Source organism: Neopelma chrysocephalum, unplaced genomic scaffold (assembly GCF_003984885.1).
Source record: "Neopelma chrysocephalum unplaced genomic scaffold, ASM398488v2 Primary Assembly neopelma1_100, whole genome shotgun sequence".
In the NCBI taxonomy this organism is placed as follows: domain Eukaryota; kingdom Metazoa; phylum Chordata; class Aves; order Passeriformes; family Pipridae; genus Neopelma; species Neopelma chrysocephalum.
The window spans coordinates 4,288,094-4,310,689 of NW_020897763.1; the positions used below are offsets into that span (position 1 = coordinate 4,288,094).

Here is a 22,596-nt window from a genome sequence, read left to right on the forward strand (position 1 = left end):
CCCTAGTCAGGACTTTTCAAAGCACAGCATTCTGGCCCTTCACTGGCTCTCCAGTGAATGACAGCACTGATAAAAAGGGGCAGCAGTATCAGACTTTGGAGACACCAATAATTTCTTAATTGCTGGGACATCTCCACCTGGGGAGTACACACCTATCCTCCCCACAGCCACCTCCTTTGCTGAGCAGGATCCAGATAAAAGTACTTCTTTTTTTTCTTTCAGTTGTTTATTTTCAAGCTCCAAAAGGCATATTACAAAGAGACAGGAAAAATAACAGCTGGACAGCTGTTCTGACGCAGAAGTGACAGCATCCCTTTAGGATGGAGAGGGTTGATGGCTGAGGAGGCAGCAATACCGGTGCAAGGACACGATGCACTCCGGACCTCCTTGCCATGGGAAAGCAGCTCACTGACAAGCTACAAACCCATGGTACCAGCTCAGACCCAGTCACTTGCCTTCTGAACCACATGTCAACCTGTTCTTTATTTTCTCTAGGTATGGATCCCAAATAAGCAATAAAACTCCCATTTGAAGTTGGGAGCTAAGAGATGGGGTGCAGGCTGCGGGCTGAGTGCCTGCAAACCTGGATAGGCTTTTATTCTCTAAAGAAATAGAAACCAGCTTCTTCAGAAGATAAAATCTCTGTGTGTCCCCTTCCCCAAACAGTGCTTGACAAATTACATCCCTGCACTGAGGGGCTGCAGTGGAGGTGATGTGGGTCCTCACATCGAGCCTGGCTCCGCTTCGCAACCCCTTTGGCCACAGGCAAGAATTCAGCAGGAGAGAAAGCCAACCACCATGGGTGAGAGAGCCCCGGGGGCCACGTCCCTGTCAGCCAGCCCTGGGCTCCCACCGTGCCCGTGCCCGCGCCTCAGCACTGCCCTGCGTGCTCAGGGCTGGCGCCGGGGCAGCGCAGCCCAGTCGTGTACCGGATACAGAGGCAGCACTGCAGTGTACAAGGAGCACGTCCCACATCCCAGCGCATCTCAGAGGACCCAGGATGCTGTGCTGACAGTGGATATAAAGCCAAGGGAGCTGGGAAAAGCTGTCTACGGAAACGTCCCAAGATGTAAGAGTTTTAATTTATTACTTTTTTCTTTTTCTTGCTCTTTAAAAGCTATTTGTTCCACGTGCGGTGGTCCCTTGGCATTCCGCCGCTCCTGGTCTGTCCCCGAGCGCACCCAGGCGGTAGGACAGGGTTTGTTTTCCTTTGCGGGGCTCTTTTTGCTTTCACAATCACACAAACTGTAACAAGCTTTACAAGAAAACACTGGCAAGTTCCGAGGTTTGGCAGAAACCTTTTTCTGTGTGGGCCAAGGGCAGGAGGCTCTCCCATCCCCTCCTCCTCCATCATACGTGTCCTTCAGCCTCTTCATCTTCAGCACCAGGAGTTTTCAGTCCTTTTTCACAAGCTGCCTTGTCTGCTACTCTTTCCACCCCGGTTTTGCTAGCTGCTTCCTGCCAAACAGCAAATAAAGCACAGTGAGTTGCAAACAGGAAAAGGAAGAAGCAAGCAGGTGACAGTGATGCTGGGGATAGGCAGAGGCAGTCAAGCCTGGAAGGGCAGGCAAAATTGTCCCCCACAGCTCCCCCATGCTTATCAAATACTGCACCTTACACTGGAGGGTCCTGTTTTCTCAGTGGCTGGCAGAGGTTAAACCTCAGCAGCTCAGCCAGCTTTTGGGGAAGGGATGGGACCCCTGGGAACGATTGTGACCCACCTCAACAGAAGCAGAGCACTGACATGGAGTGAGCCTGGACAGATGGATGCAGAGGCACAGAAGAGAGGGACAAGGAGGTAAGGCAGTAGCATCGGAGAGGAGCCACAGGTGCAGCCTGTCCCCCCAGCTGGAGGTGTAGCATGTACACCTGGTCATGGCTGCAGGCCACCCACCCAACTGTGGGTACAACCATCCAGCGGGTGCAGGAGAGGAGTACTAAGGCACGGTGAAGCCTTATGCCTGCTCCAGCAGTGCCTCTTCCTATCACAACCAGCTGCACAAGCCAACCACAGTGCCAGCAGATGGCCAGGGCAGCTCCACTCCCTGCCCAAGCCAGTTGCCCCGGCATGCTGCTCCCCAGAGTCTGCACTGGTCACTTAATCCACAGCCTCAACCTCCAGGCACCAGTTCAGAAGAGCTTATACTAAAAATGACCCACACGGATAGCTTGCAAAGCTGTGTCCTCTCTCATTACAGTACACCGGGTTTCCAGTGGAATTTTGGATGAGAGCCTGTTACGAGACAGCGATCTCTCCATGTGAGCAGAGGAGCAGGCTATTGCCTTACCAACTTCAGGAAATCCATACTATCATGTTTTAAAATACCCTTGGCCTTGTCAGAGATGGAATGATATTTCATTTTACTGGAGACCAGGAGTTCATCAACAGTCACTAGCTGGGAGCAGCAAAATTAAATACCAATGCTGACCCTGTTATCAGCCCATGTGAGCTCGCACTGCAAATCCTTTTATTGATGATTGAGCATCTGATGGAAGCGTCTGCACAAGAGAGACCAAGAAGTAAAATGCTTCCTCCCATTGCAGCAGGCTCTATCCCTCCATCCTCAGCCTGATCTATAATTTAATTTGGTTTAACCCATCTCTTCTCATCACAAGCCTGACGAGCATCCCTCAGTGCAGCCTGCTAGATGGCCAAAAACGGGCAATAGTCACCTTTGCATCCCTCTCCGCAAACTTTGTGAACATGTTTGCGTAGATCCTCCGGTCCCGGTCATTGTGCTCCTTCGTTTTCTTCTGGCACACAGAGATCTGAGATTTTGCTGCTTTGTTCTGTGGATTCACTTCCAGCACTTTTTGAAAGTCACACTTTGCCAGCTCGAACTCGTTCATCAATAACCTGGCTTCGCCCCTTCGGTACAAGCCCTTCTCATTGTCCTGGTCCAGTCCCAGTGCCTGGAAACACACAAGTCCCCTTAGCACCCTGGAGCTCCCCCAAAAAATTTAATGGTCAAAGCCTCATTAAATCTGTCAAAATTAGGAGAAGGTGGCTTCAAGTCTCCAGAGCACTTGCATCTCGCTCAACAAAAATTACTTGGAGATCCACTGCAGCTCCACAGAGCCTGCCTCTGTCACACCCAGAGCAGAACCCAGTGCCCAGACCCAGCCTGAGCAGATCTAAACAGCACCCCAAGGTCGTCAGCCTATGCAGATCCAGTCTCATGGATCTGGCTTAGGAAGAAAAGCTGTTGTAAACACATGTCCAGGTGGATTTTGAACCCCAAAAGGCACTTTTGGTCCTAAGCACACAGCATCCATGGAGACCTCGAGGTGCAGAAGGGACGCCATCATCCCACTGCTGTTTGGAAATTGCTTCTTATATGAAAAGAAATCAAAAAAATCCCAACGAACTCCCAATGAAAACAAGCAGAAGAAGAGGATGCTCCATCCCCAGGGCTCATGCACCTCTACCTTATCACAGCACTCGACAGCTTTGGCGTACTCTCGCAGCTTCAGGTAGCACATGGCCAAGTTGAGGAAAGCAGCCAGGAGGAACGAGTCAGAGGCTTTCGACTCTTTTTCAGACAAGCCATACTCCATTTCCAGCCAGGACACAATCTTCCCATACTGAATCACTGCCTGCAGGTACTTGCCTTCCTGGGATGGAGCAAAGAAGAGGCTAGAGGAACCCAAGCGACAACACTCACTCTGCTCCTGGAACATCTCACAACAGGTTACAAGTGTAATGTGGTGTGTTCAATAAATAAATGAAAGGAGGAGGATGCTGAACACCTACAAAAACAGCAGGCTTGGGAAAAGCCAAGTCAGAGCAGTGGGGAGGATTGGGATGCCCCAGCTGTGATGGGGAACTCTAAAGCCTCTCAGCATTAGCCCTGGCCCAGGAAGGGTTCAATCTGCTGTCCTGCTCTTCAGGGAGCACATACAGCCAACAAAACACTGGGAAAGGAGGAGATATCTCAGGGAGCATCAAGGAGTGAGAAAAAGACAGAGGGAGGGCAGGACTCGCCTTCCCCAGCACTGTCTGGGGGCACATGGCTTCTCTGACACTGACGGCTGCCAAGTCATGTATCTGATGTCACCCCAAATTAATTTCCAGCTCCCTTCCTTCACCTCTGCCATCCCCAAGTTCACAAACCTTGAAGTACATTGTGCCCTTCTCCTTGACGACAGCAGCCTGCTCCAGCTTCTCTTTGGTGTCCATCTCCCACGACTCCTTGGCCTGCAAAGGAATGCTTGGAGCACTCCCAGGGGAGTGCAGCAGCCCCCCTCCCCTGGCAGGACCACACCACTCTCTGGGACAGCCTGTTCATGCTCAGGTCTCACCAGGGCCATATCCAGAGCAAGGAGCCAGCTCTGCTCCTATTGCAGCCAGGGCGATGGCAGGGGACCCATCTAGGGATGTGGCACAGCAGCACCTGCCCCATCCCATGGGCTTCTCCTGTATCCCATTCCCAGGCTCCTCATGGGCACAGACAAGCTCCTCAGGGCTAGCTGGCTGGATGCACCAGCTCTTATCTGTGGAGCCCAGGGAAAAAAAGGGGAGAAAAAAAGAGGAAAAAAATAAAAGAAAAAAAAAGAAAAAAGAAACAAGGAGATAAAAAAAAAGGAGAAAAAAAAGAGAAAAAAGGAGAAAAGGAGAAAAAGAAAAAAGGAAAAAGGAAAAGGAGAAGGAAAAATAAAAGAAAAAGAAAGTACAAAAGGACAAGCCTAGAAACAAATAAAAGACCCAGCCTTGGACCCCAGCCACAAGAATAAAACAAACCAACAGAGAAGAACAAATAAAGAACACAAAGCTCCTTGGTGACGTGTCCACTTCAGCGGGGGTCAGGCTTGCAGACACACCAGGGACAAAGGCTGGATGCTACACAGGGCCCAACATTCCCGTAATCTGAGAAGGGACCAGCACGCCTCTGCCCTCACCTTCTCAAAGCTTTTCAGTGTAACCTCGTACACCAGCTCAGCATTCGCCTGGATGCCATATTTTGGCTTCCCCGCCTCGCCAAAGCCATACCTGGAGGGCAGAAGGAGGCAGTCAGAGGACGGGGGGAAACCCTTCATTTCAGCAGCCCTTGGCCATAAACACAGGCCCAGGTTGCCAATTCTGTTTTCACATCCAAGCTCCCTGCCCACAGCTTTCTAACATTTTGGGGCCAGGATTATGTTATTCTCCATGACCAAAGATACCTGACAATATACAACGCATTATATATTGGGAATCAGCCCTTCTTGCTGCATCAAAGCCATCTTTTTCCATAGGCTTCTCTCCAGCCTCAGGACCCAGCCCTGGCAATTTCCAGGGAGACATCAGACACTGGACTTGGATAAAGCCCTTTTACCCGATTTTTTTAAAGCATCTCACGATTCTTGCCTGCACGCCACTAGTCTCTCTTACTATTCCTGCTGGCATTGCTAAACTGCAGCTCTCCTGGAGAGTTCTGTTTTCAGGACAGCCATCTTCCATAAGTGCTAAAACAATGCTGGAAGCTGAAACCCACTCAGTATCCCTGCAGGGATGATCCTTACCGTGGGCTGAGGTAGAGGATACAGTGCTCTCCCCTCTGCATCTTCTCCAGGGCTTTGTCGATGCCGATGGGGATGTCGTGGTCCTCTCCTTCGCCCACAATGAACTTCACGTCTTTGCAGTCAAACCTTCTGCCACCACAGAATCCCTCCAGATGAACTGCAGGGGGACAAGAGGGAATGTGGCAGGATTGCACCCACAGTTACCCAAACCTTGGAGCAACGTGGGCTCCAAAGTATCTTAGAAAGTATTTTATCTCTCCCAAAATCCAGCAAAGCCTCCAGCCCTGGAAGAGGGAAGACAAAGGGCTGGGGGCAGCCAAGGACCTCCTGGTGCAGAGAGGGATAGGGACGGCTTAGGAACATTGCTGAAAAGCAAGGCAGGCATATCTCGTCTAACCAAGGACCAAACAACAGATAAACATCGTGACTAATATGTTCCCCTTGTACTCAACTGCACGAGTCAAGTCTTACTGGAACTGGATATTGCTCCTGGCACGCCGCCACGCAGAGTTTATCACGGTGATTACAAATCTTCTATACAGCACTATACTGCCTTGACTTCTACCTCGAAAACAAGGCCATGTTCTCCTGACTCTCAGAACTCAAAGTACAAGATAAACGTTTTATTTTTAATCTTCAACCAGTATCCGTGCTGTTCCAGCCCCAGACGCTGGCAGGAGTGCAGCCAGAGCGGACACTGGGTACCTGGCACATCCACCACCTGGCACTCCTGGCTGTGTTTCCACAGCAAGATTATTCTTTATTTATTCAATCCTGAAGATGTTCCAGGCCTTGGGGACGCTTTTACGGTCTTTGCCTTCTGCTTGCAGGGTACAAGGCATGCACATGCAGGCAAGCACAAAGTAAAAGCAATTTTATAAGGAACTCCTGCATACTGTTAAAAAAATGAAACAAAAAAAAAAAGCTTTTTAAGAGGAAAAATTCACAATGGGCATTCCTGTTGTCACAACTGTGCTTAGAGATTTTGTGGCCTGCAAGGATGTGAGCCTAATCTTTGCTTGGAGAGAGCAGGATGCTACCTGAGATGCTACAGGGCACTGACCATCCCACTGTGGTGGCAGGAGGTGAGCAGCAGGACAAGCCAAAGATGACACTGCACCAGAAACAGCCATGAGGATCTGGGCTCTGCATTGGACAGCTGAAGCCTGTGCTGAAGGAAACCTGCCCATCTCCACCTCACGATGCTGCCCTGCCCTGGGGCCTACAGGAAGTCCCCAGTATGAGATGCATGGACCAAGCAAGCCCACAGGCAGTCCCCTATTCCTATGGCAGGTTCAACCCTTTAGCTCCTGCCACCAAAGCCATGCTGGGACTCAAGCGTGGAGCAGCAAAGGATGCCAGCTTCCCAGGACGCATCCTGCATCCACCACTGGTGCACAGTGACCACCAGGCTCAGGCTGGTGTGAGCTCACCCATCTTGGGATGAGGACAAAAGGCAAATCCAGCTCCTTCAGAGTCAACCTCTGCTTTTGCACTACCTAATACCGATCTGGCTATTTCCTTAGGCATAGGAAAACTGAAAAGTTCTGCCTAAAATACAGGTAACCCAGCAACCCCACAGCACCATGCCATCTCCCTGCATGTTCCTAGGGAGTAGAGATCCATAATCTCTGACCTCAAAAGCAGCACTACAGCCCTCCCAAATTCCACACCCTCTGTGGGACGTGGCAGCAATAGGAAGATCCCACGTTAGAATAGGATGCACAAGAAGATGCCATGATCCTTCCTTTCAAGGACAGTTTTTCTCTATTTTAATTGCACATAAAATAAGGCAAGCAAAGGGGGGAAAATCTCCACTCAGGTTTCCAGGAGCAGGTCAGCTGGTTGCAGTTGCTCTTGGATTACAGAGAAAAAAAAGCCACTGAAGGAACATCACTCTGGTTGCAGCTCTGACTTATTGTTCTCTCGGTGCCTGCAGTGATTTTGTTTTTGAAGAGCTGAGAACAGAGTGTACTGAGTGTGGCTGGCACACGAACTTGATGTGCTGACAGCAATTTGTACTCAGATTAAAAACGGAGAAGGAGGAGGGGCGGGGGGAAAGGATGTAACAAAAGCTGGAATGACAGATTTTGACTGCAGCCCAGGTTTTAGGGATCAGAACTGTGAATTAAGGTCTATAAAACTTAAAACCTATAAAAACCTGGAGATACTTGCTCCTGGAAGCATGGTTTCTTCCAGCCTAATTCCAGCACCTCCCAAATACATAGCTGAGGGAAACCATCACTGCCCCCCTGGATCACAGCCTCATCCCAGGGTGGGCTGCCTGCCCCCACAGCTGCTGTGCCATCCCCAGCACAGTGCCCACCATAAACAGAGTTGCATTTGTTACATCCTCCCATGAAAGCTGAAACCACCCTTATTACAAGCAAACCCCTTGTAGTAATCTCATTCCCCCCTCATGAGCAGCCCTCTGGCCATAGGGAAAGGAAAAGGCCCCATTCTGCAAGAGATGCAATAAAACCCACCAAAAATACCATCAACATTGGAACAAAGAGGCCAAAGAAGGTGCCGAGTGCCTATATCATTGCCCAAAACACTTAGCAAGCGTGTGTTCCCCCATGAAGGGAGGAAGGCCTGGCAACTGATGCTTTGGAGGCAAGGCAGAGCCAGGGGTTTTGGCAGATGGCACATCACAGAGCATCTTGGACACTGTAATGAGATGCAAAAGGGTCAGGGGAAATGGCAGAGTTCTGGAACCCCATGGGCTTCGCTTCTTCCATCCTCCCCACAGATGCTGCCTGAGCAGCTCTGGGCTCGGGGTTTTCCAACCAGCCCTCCAGGGCAGCAGCTCTAGTAGAGCCATCACAGGGACCAGCCAAGGAGAGCACAGAGGTGCATCCCTGGGTCAGCAGTGCACTGCTGTTCTCCCAGCCCCTTTCCACCCCATCTGGCCTCCGGATGGATGTAACTGCATCCTACCATGATGCACGGCCACCTACAGCCTGTACAGTAGGTCCTTGCCAGGGAGAAGAAAGTGGGGTGGCTCAGGACAGGCTGATCCCTCCAGCTCCCCTACAAGGCACTAGCACTCACTCTCCACAGTGGCACCTTCATTAGGGTTGGAGTAACCTTCCCCCTTTCTCTTGATCCTTCGGATTATTCCTCCATCCTCAAACAAGTCCTCGCCTTTGAAGTCAAGCAGCTCAACCTAAAAGAAATAAAGAAAAAGTGGGCAGAGCTTAGGGAGGGGGGAAGGAGAAGGGAAAAATAAAGCCACAAAGCAGCAGTTCATCCTCTGGCTGAAGAACCAAGCCAGCTTATTCTCCATTCAGCTGAGGAGCAGAAGTTGTCCATAAAATCCAGCTACAAACCACAGCATAACAGACACAATTTATTAGAAATTGGGGCACATCCAGTACCTGAAGCATAACAAAAAGTAACAGTAAAAATAAATGCATTAAACCTGTAAGGGTACAACATAGCTACTGCTGGAAGATGCTGTGAAAGTTGCCTGGGACCAGGTTAGGCAGGAGTTTCCCCTTCGTCCTCTGATGGGACCAACTCCAACCCACAGCTTAGTCCACTCTCGACTTGGAAAGACTAAGCCTTAATTTAGGACAGACCCATTCCTCCTGCCTTGTCCCAACGAGCCCAGCCCAGGAGGAATGCCTTGTCTCAGCAACCACACTGTGCCAAAAATGTGGCTTTCCTACTGCCCGACAGCACTAATCATTTTTTAGCACCTGGAGGCATTTCCCACCTGCTTTCTCCTTCCCCTGTACATGTTTAAACCAGGAATCTGCCCACTCCCTGCCCCAGCACCAGTGCTCTCCTCACCCAGAGTTTCAGTCCCAGCCTCCCAGCTCAGACACACATTTCTGAGAAAACCTTGGCAGCAGTTCCTGGAGCAGAGAGACACACTTCAGGAATCCAAGCTGGGTTTTTTGTTGTTGGTTTTTTTTTTTTTTTAAATTCTTATTATTATTTCTAAGCTGGTTAGCAAGGCAGGAAGGGAGCGAGTGAGCTCATCCGTGCGCCAGCTCACCAGCATTACTCACCTCGAAAAAGAGGGTGGCATTGGAGGGGATTTTGGGGGCACTGCCAGCAGAGCCGTATGCATAATCGGGTTTGCAGAGCAAGTAGCAGATCTCTCCCTTCTTCATGGTAGCTACCCCAATGTCCCATGCCTTGATTACCTGACCTAGGAGAGAGGCAAATGTCAGGCAGGAGGGAGCAACCAGCAGCCCAGAAAAAAAAATAGCCCAGGTGCTGCAAGGATGGCACCTAAAAAAAGCCCATACACCCAAGCCACTTAGGGCAGGGCTGACACCGTCCATCTGTACTGAAACAGGGTCAGTTGATCCCACCAGAATGATCCCACCTGCTCCTACTGGGATCATCCCACCTTCCAGCATCCCCACGGATGAACTTCCCTGGACCAGCTCACCCTTGCCCAGGCTGAAGACAAAGGGCTCGTTCCGATCGCGGCTGGAGTCAAATTTTTTACCATTGGCCAGTTTGCCTTTGTAGTGGACATAAACCTTGTCCCCGATCATGGGAGACTCATCTTCACTCCCAGGTCGCTTAATGATCTGTGAGAGAGAAACCACCCATGAGCAGGGGCCATGGGACAGCTGAGGATACATATGGAAGGAGAGAGAGAGACACACACACACATGCATTTACATAAACATTTATATATATATACACACATGCATATACACCACAGTGCCACTCTAAACAAACAGAAGGCTCAAGCGGGAGTTATTCAATTCATCCTTCCATCAGCCCCTAAAAATAAATCCCAAACCAGAGCCACGACGATGGAGTGGGACAGGGCTGGGAGTAGAGACCTGCCCGTACTTTGCGGAGGCGTCTCAATAAACACTGTGGATCGAAACCCAAAGTGAATGCAATTACTCTCACTTTCTGTCCGTTCGCATTTTACTCACAGGGGTGTGTCTGTTCACTACTCGCTTCTTGTCAACACTTCTTTTTTTCTGAATGCTACAGCCTGGAACAAGCAGTTCTCAAGCTGAGGATGGAGCAGGGGAGGATGCTATTCTTAGAGGAAAGGTGCTATTTAACTGGAGAAGAGCAAGCGCTGGGGAGCAGATCTATCCAGAAATGGCTCTGAATATGAAAAGGGGTTGTGGAGCAGACTGGATGACCTCAGTAACGTGCTCTTTCTAACGTCTGTGAGTCACATACAAAAATTCTTTGTGGATTTACAGCTAATAATCTGATTAGGAACACAATAGCAGTGAAATTCATGGAGCAGCTCAGTCTCAATCACCCCTCCCATCCTTCTTCACTCCAATTGATGCCTTTCAAATGAAAGAACTCAATCCTACAGCCCTGAAAGTACTATGTGACCCCAAGGACTGGGGATGCAGCCCAGCAACTGACCATGCACCCCAAAATGCAGAAAGAAAGGCAGGACATTCTTGGAAGCCCCCCCTCACCTTCAGAACCCCTCGGTCTTGAGCTGGTGTGATGTCCTCCCCACGCTCAGTGAGGGCCACTGCCTGCACCTCCCCTTCGGTCTTGGTAGCCTCATCAGTGGTCATGGTCTCCTTGCATAGGCACTGGACCTGGGGAGACACAGCACGTGCCCCATCAGCCCAGCAGGACCATGAAAGGTGGTGTAAAAGCAAAGGGTTTATCACCCTTCATGGAAAGACAATGCACAGCAAGCATCTTCTCCAAAAAAACAAAGCAAACCCAACACCAAAAGAATCCCAACTATCTGGGTGGATAAAGAGAAAATTCACAGCAAGAATCTAAGGAACTGAGGTTTTTTGGACAAACTGCTGGAGCACTGTCCTCCCACCACCACCACATAAGCAGCCAAGGTGCCAGAAAAGCCACGTTTTCCATCAAACAGAGACTTTTTCCAGTGGTTCCTGGTGAAAAAGGAATTGCTTATGGTTTCAAAAACATATTTCCTGATGATTTCCTTCAGACTGTAAGGCTATTTTGGTAGCTGCACTGCTGCATGACACGTCATCAAGAAAACATGTGACAGAGAATTGGAAAGCAATGGTTTTTTTCAGACATAAACCAGATCTATTAAAGTCACTCTAATTACGAAACTTTCCCACAGTCTTTGGTGTAGAAGCTGATGTTAAATAGCAGGAGAAATCATTCATTTGGGGGATTCAGAAAGAGCAGAGAAAGGATGTTTTCAGCTCCAAGGGCAGCTAAGTCATGTTGCAAGAAGAATTGCGTTCCTCGCACCCAAGTGGAAAGGGAAGAACTGGAGCCCAGCCCCCCCAGCACAGGAAGCCACCGAGACACAAAGAGCCCTGCAATGGAAGAAGCAAAGTGAAAAATAAGGGAACTAGTTATTGCAATTCTCAACAGTCTTGAGGGTGATATTTAACTTTCCTCTGCTCTGCTGAGGTTTCAGATGGGAACATCTTAAAAAAAAAAACACTGAAAAAGCAACTTGTGGTGAGATCCATTATCTTGCAGGTACTTATATACTGGAAAACATGCCATCAGTTACTTTGGAAGAAATGTTTGATGATGCGGGTGGTGAAGCACTGGCACAGGTTGCCCAGAAAGGTGACGGCTGCCCCATCCCTGGAAATATTCCAGGTCAGTTTGGACAGACCTCTGAGCAACCTGGTGTAGTGGAAGATGTCCCTGCTTGTGGTGGGGAGGTTGGACTAGAAGGCCTTTAAAGGTTCCTTCCAACCCAAACCATTCCATGATTCTATGATTCTGGTGCTGGGATGGTCTCCAAGCCCTCACAGTTCACACTGCCCTGCCACCACCACAGCCTTCCTCTTGGAGATGAGCAAGGAGGTAGTGGCACCCACATGGCATGGGCATGCCATTGGCACCGTGTACCAGCTCAGGGCTTCCTGGCACAGATCCTGTGCATCACCACAGACGCAGCATCCATAACCCATTTATTAAGGACCAGGAGAAGCCTGAAAAGGGGAGAAGCTTGCCAAAGAAGTGCCACCTCCTGGGGCAGAATCTCCCCAGGTCCACCAAGCAGCCACCGCTGGGATGCAGAAGACGGAAGGGGAGGTGCTGGCTCTGGCTTGCCGGTTGCTAAATCCCACCAAGAGACATCTAAAAATACACCATACACATCCTTCTCATTATTTTTCTACGTAAGCAATTAGAGGAGTCATCCAGGGAAGCTGGCCAAGGCGAGCGGGAGGGGAGACGCTCTGCGTCAGAAGCAGTGGGAGGGATGGAGCCCACAAGACCAGCTATTAAGATGTGGTCCACATTATAAAAGAGCTCACGATTTCTCTGTCCAGCAAAAACAGTTCCAACTAGGTTAGAAAAAAGAGCATGCTGCTCCCACTTATATCCCATTTGGAGCAACAGAAGGAGGCTGGCTAGGGTCCAAAATCCCAATTAATTTGAAACAAACAGTTGTAGGGCAAAAAGAAATATCTGCTACTCCCCGAGACTTAAATGCCAAGCAGACAGGGATGTCACTGAGAGCTGAGCAAGTTTGCTGGTGGTGTCAGAGCCTGAATCTTCTCATTGCAAGACCATGTGTACTCCGGATATAGGGAGGGAACTTATTAATTACCCCACACAAAAGCCCATGGGTGTTTCTGACACAACAAGCAGATTCTGCTCTCCCACTGCTGCTACTACACACAAGTTAATGTTGTACGTCTGTAAATGAAGCCAGGATAAACCATCCTCCCTCCTGCTTCATTTCCCTGGGATATAAATATGGACAGGTAGAAGAAGTACAGAAATACGTGTCATAAAAACAAGCCATTTAATTTTACAATTCCCTCTCCACACAGGTGTTGCTATCTTCCAATCCAGAGAAATGGGTGAAAATTCAGAGCGGAGAATGGGACGCAATGTCTGACCCCAGGCTGAGGACAGGCAGGTATCACACATGTTAGGGTTTCACCAACCACACGATCCCGATCCCAAGCCACGTTTCCTAGAAATCAGCATACCAGGAATTTGTCAGCTCCAAATGGAAACTTCATGTTGCAGATCTCAGAGGCTCACAGAAGGGGAAAAGGAGGAAGAAGAGCAAGACTGGGGAGTGTTTTGAGGGGTCTTACCTTGCCACCATGCAATTGCTGGAGAAGGACTGAAGGCCCAGGGAGAGTCTGGGGAGGTGTTCACCCAGAGACACAGTGGGAAAACACCTGGTAAGAAGAGGTGGGGGTGGAGGGGAAAAGAAACCACATGTGCTGTATTCTAAAAGAGGATTTCAGGATTTAGGAAGAAGGGAGAACTGAGACAGCAGTTTTGAGCTACAGATGATGCTCCACCATGGTCAGAGAGGGGTGATGAGACTATGGCAAAAACTTCCCATGGCAGCTCCTCTGCTCATTGCAGCCATGGGAAGATGTTTTGACTTGCTGTTTCCACAAACAGTGTTTAGCATCTTACCATCTGCTTTTAAAAAAATAAAGCAAGGCTATATTTGGTCCAATTTTTTTACTAGGATGAAAATTAGCGGGATGGAAAAGTAAGAGTCGGCTGCTCTGGCGTTTAGTTTTTTAAGACTCACTTAGCACAAAGTGTTGCACTTCCACAGCACCACAACAGCCCTAAAATCTTCAGATTGCAACCCGGGAGGGAGTTTCTTTAAAATGCAAAGGTCAGGCTAAAAAACAACAAAGCTAAATGCACAGCAGGAAGATGTGGGGCCATGAATGCTAGTGAGCATCACCCCGAATCCCAGCCCCTCAAGCTGGGCAGTAGCATGGGGCTGCACCTCCATCCTTCATCCCCACCACGCCTGCCGACTGATAATGAAGAACAACCCAATTAGCATAGCAGCTGGCTCTCTCCACTGTCCCACCAGGGTTCCAGTTCCCCTTTGATCACAAGAATTACTTTTTTGGGTAAAATATCTTCTTGCTGAGCAGACTGTCCCTGTGCAGCAGGAAAGGGAAGACCAGAGCAGCGATTTTACCCAGACGAGAGTGTTTTAAGACACCTGCAATGCCAACCTGCTGAGCACAGACCCAGTAGATGGTGATAATAAATTCAAATGGGGATTACTAACAAAATATGACCTTCTTAAGACCAACAAGGCAGGTCCACGTAATCTTCAGCTTCCATCCCAACACATAAGGATGCACCCAGACATCGAGTGCCATTTCTCACACTCACACATCACAGCTTGAATTAAAAATGAACTTTTTTTTCTTTTTTTAATCCTGGCCACTTGACTTTTTCCTCCCTCCTTTAAAATAAACAGGGAAGCCATAAAATTGAAACTATTGCTCACATGGGTCGATTTACTTCCTAGCACACGCATTGTGCAAGCAGCCAACATCCCAGCAGGCTGAGCATGGCAACTTTTATTCAAACAAAAAACCAAAATGCAAACAGAGCTGCTTTAATTGCCCAGCACTCTAACAAACCTCCATCATGCCCAGGGTGAGCCCTGACTCATCAAGGACCGAAGCAAACTCCCTGGTCTCCTTTATCTACGGGCAGTCCCTGCTCTAGGTTTAACACCTTCTGCCCATGGAGACCCCAGTATCTCCCGAGCTTCTCCCAGGCAAAAGGGTGCCACCCGTCCCATGGGGACACCTCAGAGGGGGATGCAGTCACCAATCACCTCCCAGGAACCAGAACGTATCAGTCTATTAACGGAAGAGCAGCAGCAAGGGAAGGTTTATAAACAATGAAGAGTAACAAAGTGAGAAAACTACTGCATGCAACTAACTTAAATACAACTGTGTATGTTCCCATCACACTTGCTTAACCATTCTGCCTAGCTAATATTTTTAAGCTTCTGAAATGGTTTTAGTTAAGATCCAAGTCATAACTATCTTTTTTTTAAATATGTGAAATAAGAGGCTGCCCTCAATTTCAGCTGCAGCGAGAGGAACAAGTGAGCAGGACGGGTCACTAATCCCTGCCAGAAAAAATATTTCAGGCGAAAGCAAGTTGGGTTCAGTCTCTCTGCATCCCCCAGAGTGAGGCAAACACGCCCATGCCAACAACACAGAGAAGACTTCCAGAGAGGGGTGGTTTTATCCTCCCAGTTTACAATATAAACCCATTAAAAATAATCTGGCTCTTTTGCTAGTTATCTAGCAAAGCAACAGCAAGGAAATGCTTGCTTGGTGGTTTTTCCAGGTTGCTTCAAAATAAAAAAAAATCACAGATAAAATTCCTTTGAACTCTCTTGCGAGCACCCCATCGGCAGCCTGTGGTCCAACCCCTCCAGTGCGGGGACCCAGAGACACAACGCCTTTCGCTTCCATGTGAAATAGAAAAAAAAAAAGGCAGCATTTTCTTTTCTCCCTCCCTTATTTCAAAAGATATACTGCGGAGGGCAAAAGCCATAAACATTTATGGGTTGTTGCTCTTTCAAGGGAAGAAGGTGGTAGGGACAGGATGCATTTGAGGATATTTTACACACCGATGTTCTACAGCTCCTGGCCCCCAAAGCCATCCCTGGCCCCAGCATGGATTTCAGCTGCTCCCACCACAAAAATCACAGCAAGACTCTGCCACGGGCAACAGATTTCAAAAATACTGGAAAAAAGAGGAATGCAGGAGCCAGCAGCAAAGCCTCTGCTCTGCATCAGCAGGGAGAGGCAACAGCCTGCACCCCTCCTGTTCCTGAGGGGCTAACACAGCTTTCAATGGTGGCTAAAAGAAAATAATTAAGGAAATATGGTAACAATAAATGTATAAATAGCTATTCCACACCTGCCTGAGCTTCTTGGGAGATGGAAGGGCCAAGCGCTGCATCCTAACAAGCTCGGAGGCCATTATATACAGACACTCACATCACAGTGGGGAATGCAATTTCCTAAAGCTTTCATAAATCAGGATTATGTAACTGTATGGGAAAAAAATATAATAATATAGACAAGAAGGTTACATAAACCATCCGTAAAATGTGAGAAAGTACTTGACATCCCACTACCCACTCCTTGGCACTCTCTAACTGGGTCTTTTGCCATCAAAAATAAGCAGGCTCCTATCAATCATGTCTTCTCCCCTGGTCCAAACAACCAGGGAGAACAGACCAAGCCAGGCTTTTTGGAAGGAAATATTTCACCTCTGGCTATTAAATGTGAAGTTTCCCTCCCCATACAGCACACCCTGGTGAAGTCCAAGCCCTCCACAGGCGACTCAAAGCAGTCTCCTGGCAGCAGCTACACCAATGCTGAGCAAATTCAATTTCAAGGGACAGCTTGAGGGGACTAAAACAAATACAAAATGGGAATAAACAAGAAACTCCTTGTTTGCCAATTCTGTTTTGATTTAGTCTTTTCTCCAGAATAAATCTGACAATTAAAGTTAGATTTATTTTTTTTTCCATTTCTAAAAGCATCTCATTGCTTGCAACAGATTTCAGGCTTTCTCCAAGAAACTATCAGCCAGGTGACCCCAAATGGCAGCACCCCCTGGCAGTGCAAATGCTGTATTTAACCACTTATCTCCATGCACAAGGGCTCGGCAGCACCTCGAGAGCCCAGTGCCGAATCCCGAGGGGGGATCCCCGACTCAGCATCCAGCATTGCTGCCAGCAGCGCTGGCGCCCAGAAATAACTCAGCACACAAGACCATCTGCACCAATGGTCTATAAATGCTAAATTATTTTGGGCAAAACGCAATTCCCAGCATGTTGTGAAACACCAGCTTGTTCCTGTGCCAAATCAGGATTTCTTGGAGAGGACAAGGAAACGTCACAAGCGGACAAACTGCAGGAGGGGGTCCAGGGTGGCCATCACTGGGGGACACTGTGAGGTGCAGGCAGGGTCAGCCCTTGGGCAGAAGGAGCGTTGGGGGCTGAAGATGCTGCAGCTTTGGGGATGATGCTGGACCACCACCAGGGCTCCCGGACCCCTGCCTGCCCAGAGGAGCGAGAACATGCACATGAACATGCACGTGAGCACGCGTGGGCACACACACACACTCGTGTACATCACTCGAGGGCAGAAAAGGAGTCTGCATCCCACCAGGGCTCCTTGATGGGATGGGGGTCACATCCCAGACATGATGCTATTTGCCAGGTGGTGCCTCCTAGAGCTCATTTTATTAAGTGATTACATTTAACATAAATCCAAAAGTACTTGAAATAAGAGTATTTTTAATGAGGCTAAGTATCTAAGAGTAATACTGCTATTTACAAAGATGGGACATTGCAGGCAGAAGATGATTTAATCGCAGTCCCTCATCATCCCAGCTCTTCACTTCTGACAGTTACTTTGGTATTATTTTCCTAATTTTCCAACACACTCACTTGCAAAATCAGAAATCCTTAGTAATAACAATTACTAGTTACGGAAAAAGCTTGTTGGCTCCATGACAAACAAATTACATGAACAACTTGTACATTAGAGCACTCATGGCCACTTCTTTACACCCACAAACATAGAGCATTAAAATAAAAGAAAACCTTTGCTAAGTAATTTGCTATTTCCCTGTGATATGTACGAGATCTGTATGAGTTTTGTAGCTCCCTGAAGGGGCTGAAACAATTTTATATCAATACATATAACTGAGAGTGACTATAAAATAAAATATAAAGAAGTATAAAAGGGTAAATAACTGAGGATAAATTATTCTCCAATTAGTTTATAAAATACTCTTCCCCTGAGGCAGCCTGGGAGCTGCAACCAGACAGAAGACGGTCTTGGTGCTGAGCGTCTCAAACCTTTCAGCAAACTTTCTCCTTCTGCAAGCACGTAATTAAAACACATCTAATTACACAGCAGTGATGTTCCCAAGGGATGCAGTATGGTTTTTATTCAGGAATTGTCCTTATTTTCTGCCTCGTCCCAGTGGGAAGATGCTCTAACAGTGCTGGGAAAGGACCTCAACATGGGCAAATACAACCTTGGGAAGCAGAGATTATCTCTTTTTATTTTTTTAGAAAAGAAGAAAAAATAATTGCACAAGCAGTGATCCCAGGAGACACCTCTGCTCTGGGCAGGATGGGCACCATGAACAGCCCCCATCACGCCAGCCTTCCCCACTGGACCCTCTCCAGCACCAGTCCTGCTCCATCCTCCAGACTCGAAGCCACCAGAGAGGCCACATGTTGTCACCCCTCCCCATGCATTTCAGCAGAAGCAATAACTTCTCCACCAACTCTCCAGAAATCTGCTTTTCTCGATGCCACCACATATTTTCCCTACCACAAGCCCCACCTGCTCCACCATCTCAAGCCTGCAGAAAAGCCCCCGGCCACCCCTTCCTCCACCAGCACCCCACTACCACCGGCTCCTGTGAGCACCCAGCTCCATCCCAACCTTGCCTTCCCCTTCCTGCATCACACAAGTTGCTGTCATTAAGCTGCAGGGCCAAGGACTAGCACACCTCCAAAGACCAGCATCCCACCTTTGGGCTGCAAAACTCTCAGCACCACTGGAAGTTATTCCTGCTCAACCCCACACTCCTGGTACATCCCCTGGCAGCGCTTCCCTCTCCATCAGCAGCGTTTCTGTCCCCCCCAGCAGTTTTGTCCCATCTCCAGGGTACCAGGCTGGAAATAAAAGCCAAGTCATCTCCAGGGTACCAGGTTGGGAATAAAACCCAAGTATCTCCAAATTGCAGCATTGCCATCCAAATCAAACCCACACCTTCAGGAAAACAGCCCATAAAAGCCAGATACAGGCTCTACCAGATGTATTTAATTATTTTCTTCTCCCCAGCCCTTCAACAGGGCAGGGAAGGAGGCAGGAGGGAGACAGCTTTCCCACATTTTAAAGGAAGGAGTGATCTGCGCTTTCAACTTCTCTTTTTAACTTTTATTGCCAGTTTCCAGGCTGGGGTTGATACCCCAGTGATATCCCAAATCCACCTCAACAGTTTAATAGCCCATTATGGTGAGACACTATTTAAACTCTATGTTTAAATAGCCTGGTTTGTCTTTAAACTCTATGTTTAAAACTGTAAAGTATCAGCTCCTGGCCTTTTTTTTTACTTTATTTTTTAAGGGTTTTTCGCACCAGCACCCACGAGTTCCTATAGCTCATTGTGTAAAATACTGTCTCCTGAGAAGAGTAAGTTCACTGGAACATTCATTTTAAAAACAGAAGCTTTGAAAGAGTTTGTATGCCCAGAGAGAGGGAAAAATAGCAGAAGTTAAAAAAAAAATCACATTTACCTTGTGCAACTACTTATACCTGCTGCCAAAGGCGCTATATAGTAATGCACACACCCTGCAGGGTCTTTCTGGTCGGTGGTGTTAGAGGAAACCCTACGGCTGCACCCAGGAGCCTCCTCTAGTGAGGTGAAGCGGGGAAAAGAAAAATGCCCTCCGTCGAGCACCATCTCGCTGGCACAGATGATGACAGCCCCGTCCCCTCCCCACCCAGGGCACCCCAGTGCCTCCAGCAACGCTCGGGCACCTCCGCATTAACTCTCTCGGGCATTCCCTGCACGGAGGGGGCTATACGGGGCGGGAACCCCCATCTTATCCTCATCCCACAACAAGAGCTGAGAGCACCATCTCCTTCCCCACACGATGCTCCAGCCCCACGCGGGATCCCGAAGCCCTCCACAGAGCCCCAGGCAGGGTCCACCGGCCCCACGAACGCCTCTCCCCAACACCGCACTGCCCCACGCTTTCGCCTCCCTTACCCACAGCACTTCTTCAGGCCCACACAGACTGCCCGCCGGACCCTACAGCCCAACGCGAGGCACCCACGAGCGCCCCGGACCCACCTGCCGCCGCCGCTGCCCGGCTCCGAGTGACCCCGCGCGCCCGCCCGGCAGCGCCTCCCGGCACCGCCCCGCCCCGCCCGCGTCCCATTGGCCGCTCCGCCTGCTCGTCTCCACCAGGACGCCCGCTGTGCCTCCCCATTGGCTCCACTGGAGGCGATATGCAAATCAGAGCGTTCTCCCCTCCCCCGACGGGCCGGGCCGCTCGGTCCCCCCGTTCGCCCCCGCGCACTTGCCGGGGCGGGGCCGACGAAGCCGGGCGGGAACGGCGACCGTCCGGCCCCGAGCGATGCTCCGCGGGGTCCCGGCCCCGAGCGATGCCCGCGAGGGTCGGCTCCGTGAAGTGCTCCAATGCTCCCTCAGCCCCGGGCTGTCCCCCTCGGGGGAGAACGGGGGACCAGGTTCAGACGAGTTCCTCAAGGGCACCCCGGCCCCAGAGACCCAACCAGCCCCGTGCGATGCCCTGGAAGTGCCCCAGCCCCCCACAACGCCCCACGGGTACCCCAACGCCTGCAAGCTCCTCGGGGTTTGTAATGGGAAATTCCGCGCTAGAGAGTGAAAAATTTGTCTCCGCAGTTAGGGACAGAGAGACGTGGGTTTGGAGAACACACCGGCTGCTGGGACGCGCAGAAATGTTCCAGTTCGGTATGAAGGAGATAAGATTTTTGTTAAAAGCTGCCTCAAAATACCCCCCGAGATTAGAAATAATGTACATTTGCAATTAAGCATCTCATCGCTGCTTGTGCACGTTCAGCTAATTGCAGCGCCCGAGCAAAGAGGTGCAAAAGCAAGTTGGGGACAGATTTAAAATGGGGCATCTCTGAGTACTTATTAAGTGTCCTTTTTTACCAGGTTTGTGTTGGAATGAGTCCCTGCAGCTCCCAACCTGCACCCTGATTCCCACATGTTAATCCAAAAAAACTCCCAGGGCCAAGCTGAAGGCAGCACTGCCTTGGCAGGTGCTTTCTCACACGTCTGCTCTGTATGCTGAGTTCAATTTCCCCAGCTGTAATTTAGACACTGATGTCACTTATCAGAAATACAGTTAAAATTAAAGCCCACTTTAGGGGGAAAAAAAAAAGATTTGTTTTCACAACATTTCATTTTTCCCTCTCTAAAATAATCCAGGTGAATCTTGCATTTTGGTTTTAAACATTTCCATTTACAAAAAAAAAAAAATACTGTGTGTTTGCAATATTAGGAAACCACATAGCTTAATTCTGTCAGGCCCCTGAAATAACACCTAAGCCCTGAAAAATCCTGTGGGACCAATGGCAGCAGTTCAGCCTGGTTTGTCTTTGCAAACCTTACAAAAATGGTAAATTTGCATCAAAAAAATCACACAAAACACATGAGAAGAAAGCATCAGAGCTGCTTTTTTTAAAGACATCTTCCAAAACACTGCTATATCAGCACTGGACCCCTCAGCTCACTCTGCTTTCTTGGGTGGTGAGATGTCCAAAATCCCCCACTTGGCCAGTGCTGGGGTCTGCCCCGTTCACCCCCATCCCTGTAACACAACCTGGAGGAAATCTGTTCCGTAAATAATCCCGTCTGGTTTTGGGGCGGCTGCCAGGGGTACTGCTTGTTCCCCCTCACTGTCCAGCTGGCTTAACATGTCCGGCCCCAGCCCTGTGCCCAGCTCCAAAAGGACAGAGAGTCTGGGGGAAAGTCTTGCCCTCCACTGGAACAAGGGAGCAAAGCCTTGTGCTGCTCCCCAAGCACCTTGTGCGAGGTAAGAGCAGCCATTCCTGAAAGAGAAAAAATTTAAAAATAATAGGGGATATTTTTATTCATCCTTGTCTTCTGCTAAAAATAACCAGTGTTAATCTGCCTCGAGAGCATGAGGAGGAGAGGAGCCCTTCCACCTCAGTTTCACAGTGAAGAGCCACATCAGTCAATCTCTCAAGCCTTGGAGAGTGGAAGAAATGGGTTTTCTCCATGTTGTGTGTGGCAGCACAAATCAATGGTCCTGGGCTAGATGACCCATGCAAGATGCTCCCTTCCCAGGGGGATCGAATCCATCGTTCCCCCCCAGTACCCAGATCCCCATTGCCTATTTGGGGGATCAAAGCAGTTTTTTGCAGCCTGATGATGCCGTGGCTTCGCCCACCTGCACTCCCTGTATGTGCACCCCTCCAAGGGCCCAGTTTGTCTCAGGCAGAGGGGTGCAGTGTGGCAGGAGCCTGGCGTCGTGGTCATGGGAAGTTGTGTGTTTATGGGAGGCGCAGCCGGGTGTTGCACAACAGGCAGCAGAGTACAGGAGAACATTGTGTCCTCGCTGCTGGCTGTAGGTGCAGCTGCACTGGCAGCAGGAATGGACGGACAGGGTGGACATGAAGGCATGGGGGAACGGAGGCAGTAGTGCAAGACCACTCGTTTGGTATGAGGATACTTGACCCGGGGGGGTGCAAAGCAGCTGGAAAGCTGCTTTCTGTATTAAATACCCCCCCCAAATCCTCCTACCGGAAAGGCCACAGG

At 49.3% G+C, this 22,596-nt stretch overlaps 1 protein-coding gene across 1 annotated transcript; it reads right to left on the reverse strand.

Moving 5' to 3' along the window:
- Window positions 1–207: 207 nt before the first annotated feature.
- FKBP5 (FKBP prolyl isomerase 5) lies at window positions 208–20,137 on the reverse strand. Its single transcript, XM_027695051.1, has 11 exons — window positions 20,119–20,137; window positions 10,929–11,057; window positions 9,911–10,055; window positions 9,522–9,664; window positions 8,557–8,671; window positions 5,503–5,659; window positions 4,900–4,990; window positions 4,115–4,198; window positions 3,430–3,615; window positions 2,674–2,913; window positions 208–1,458 (listed from the first exon to the last, which is right to left on the reverse strand). Exons 2-11 carry the CDS (start codon window positions 11,031–11,033, stop codon window positions 1,351–1,353), a joined length of 1,374 nt encoding a protein of 457 aa, XP_027550852.1. The 5' UTR covers window positions 11,034–11,057; window positions 20,119–20,137; the 3' UTR covers window positions 208–1,350.
- Window positions 20,138–22,596: the final 2,459 nt, after the last annotated feature.

Excerpts from the sequence above, each read along its gene's own strand:
- FKBP5 (XM_027695051.1), bottom strand. The coding sequence starts at position 11,033 with ATGACCACTGATGAGGCTACCAAGACCGAAGGGGAGGTGCAGGCAGTG. Across the intron at positions 9,665-9,910 it reads TGTCTTCAGCCTGGGCAAGG|GTCAGGTAATCAAGGCATGG; the intron begins GTGAGCTGGTCC and ends CCTCTCTCCTAG. Across the intron at positions 1,459-2,673 it reads TTGCGGAGAGGGATGCAAAG|GAAGCAGCTAGCAAAACCGG; the intron begins GTGACTATTGCC and ends GCTGTTTGGCAG.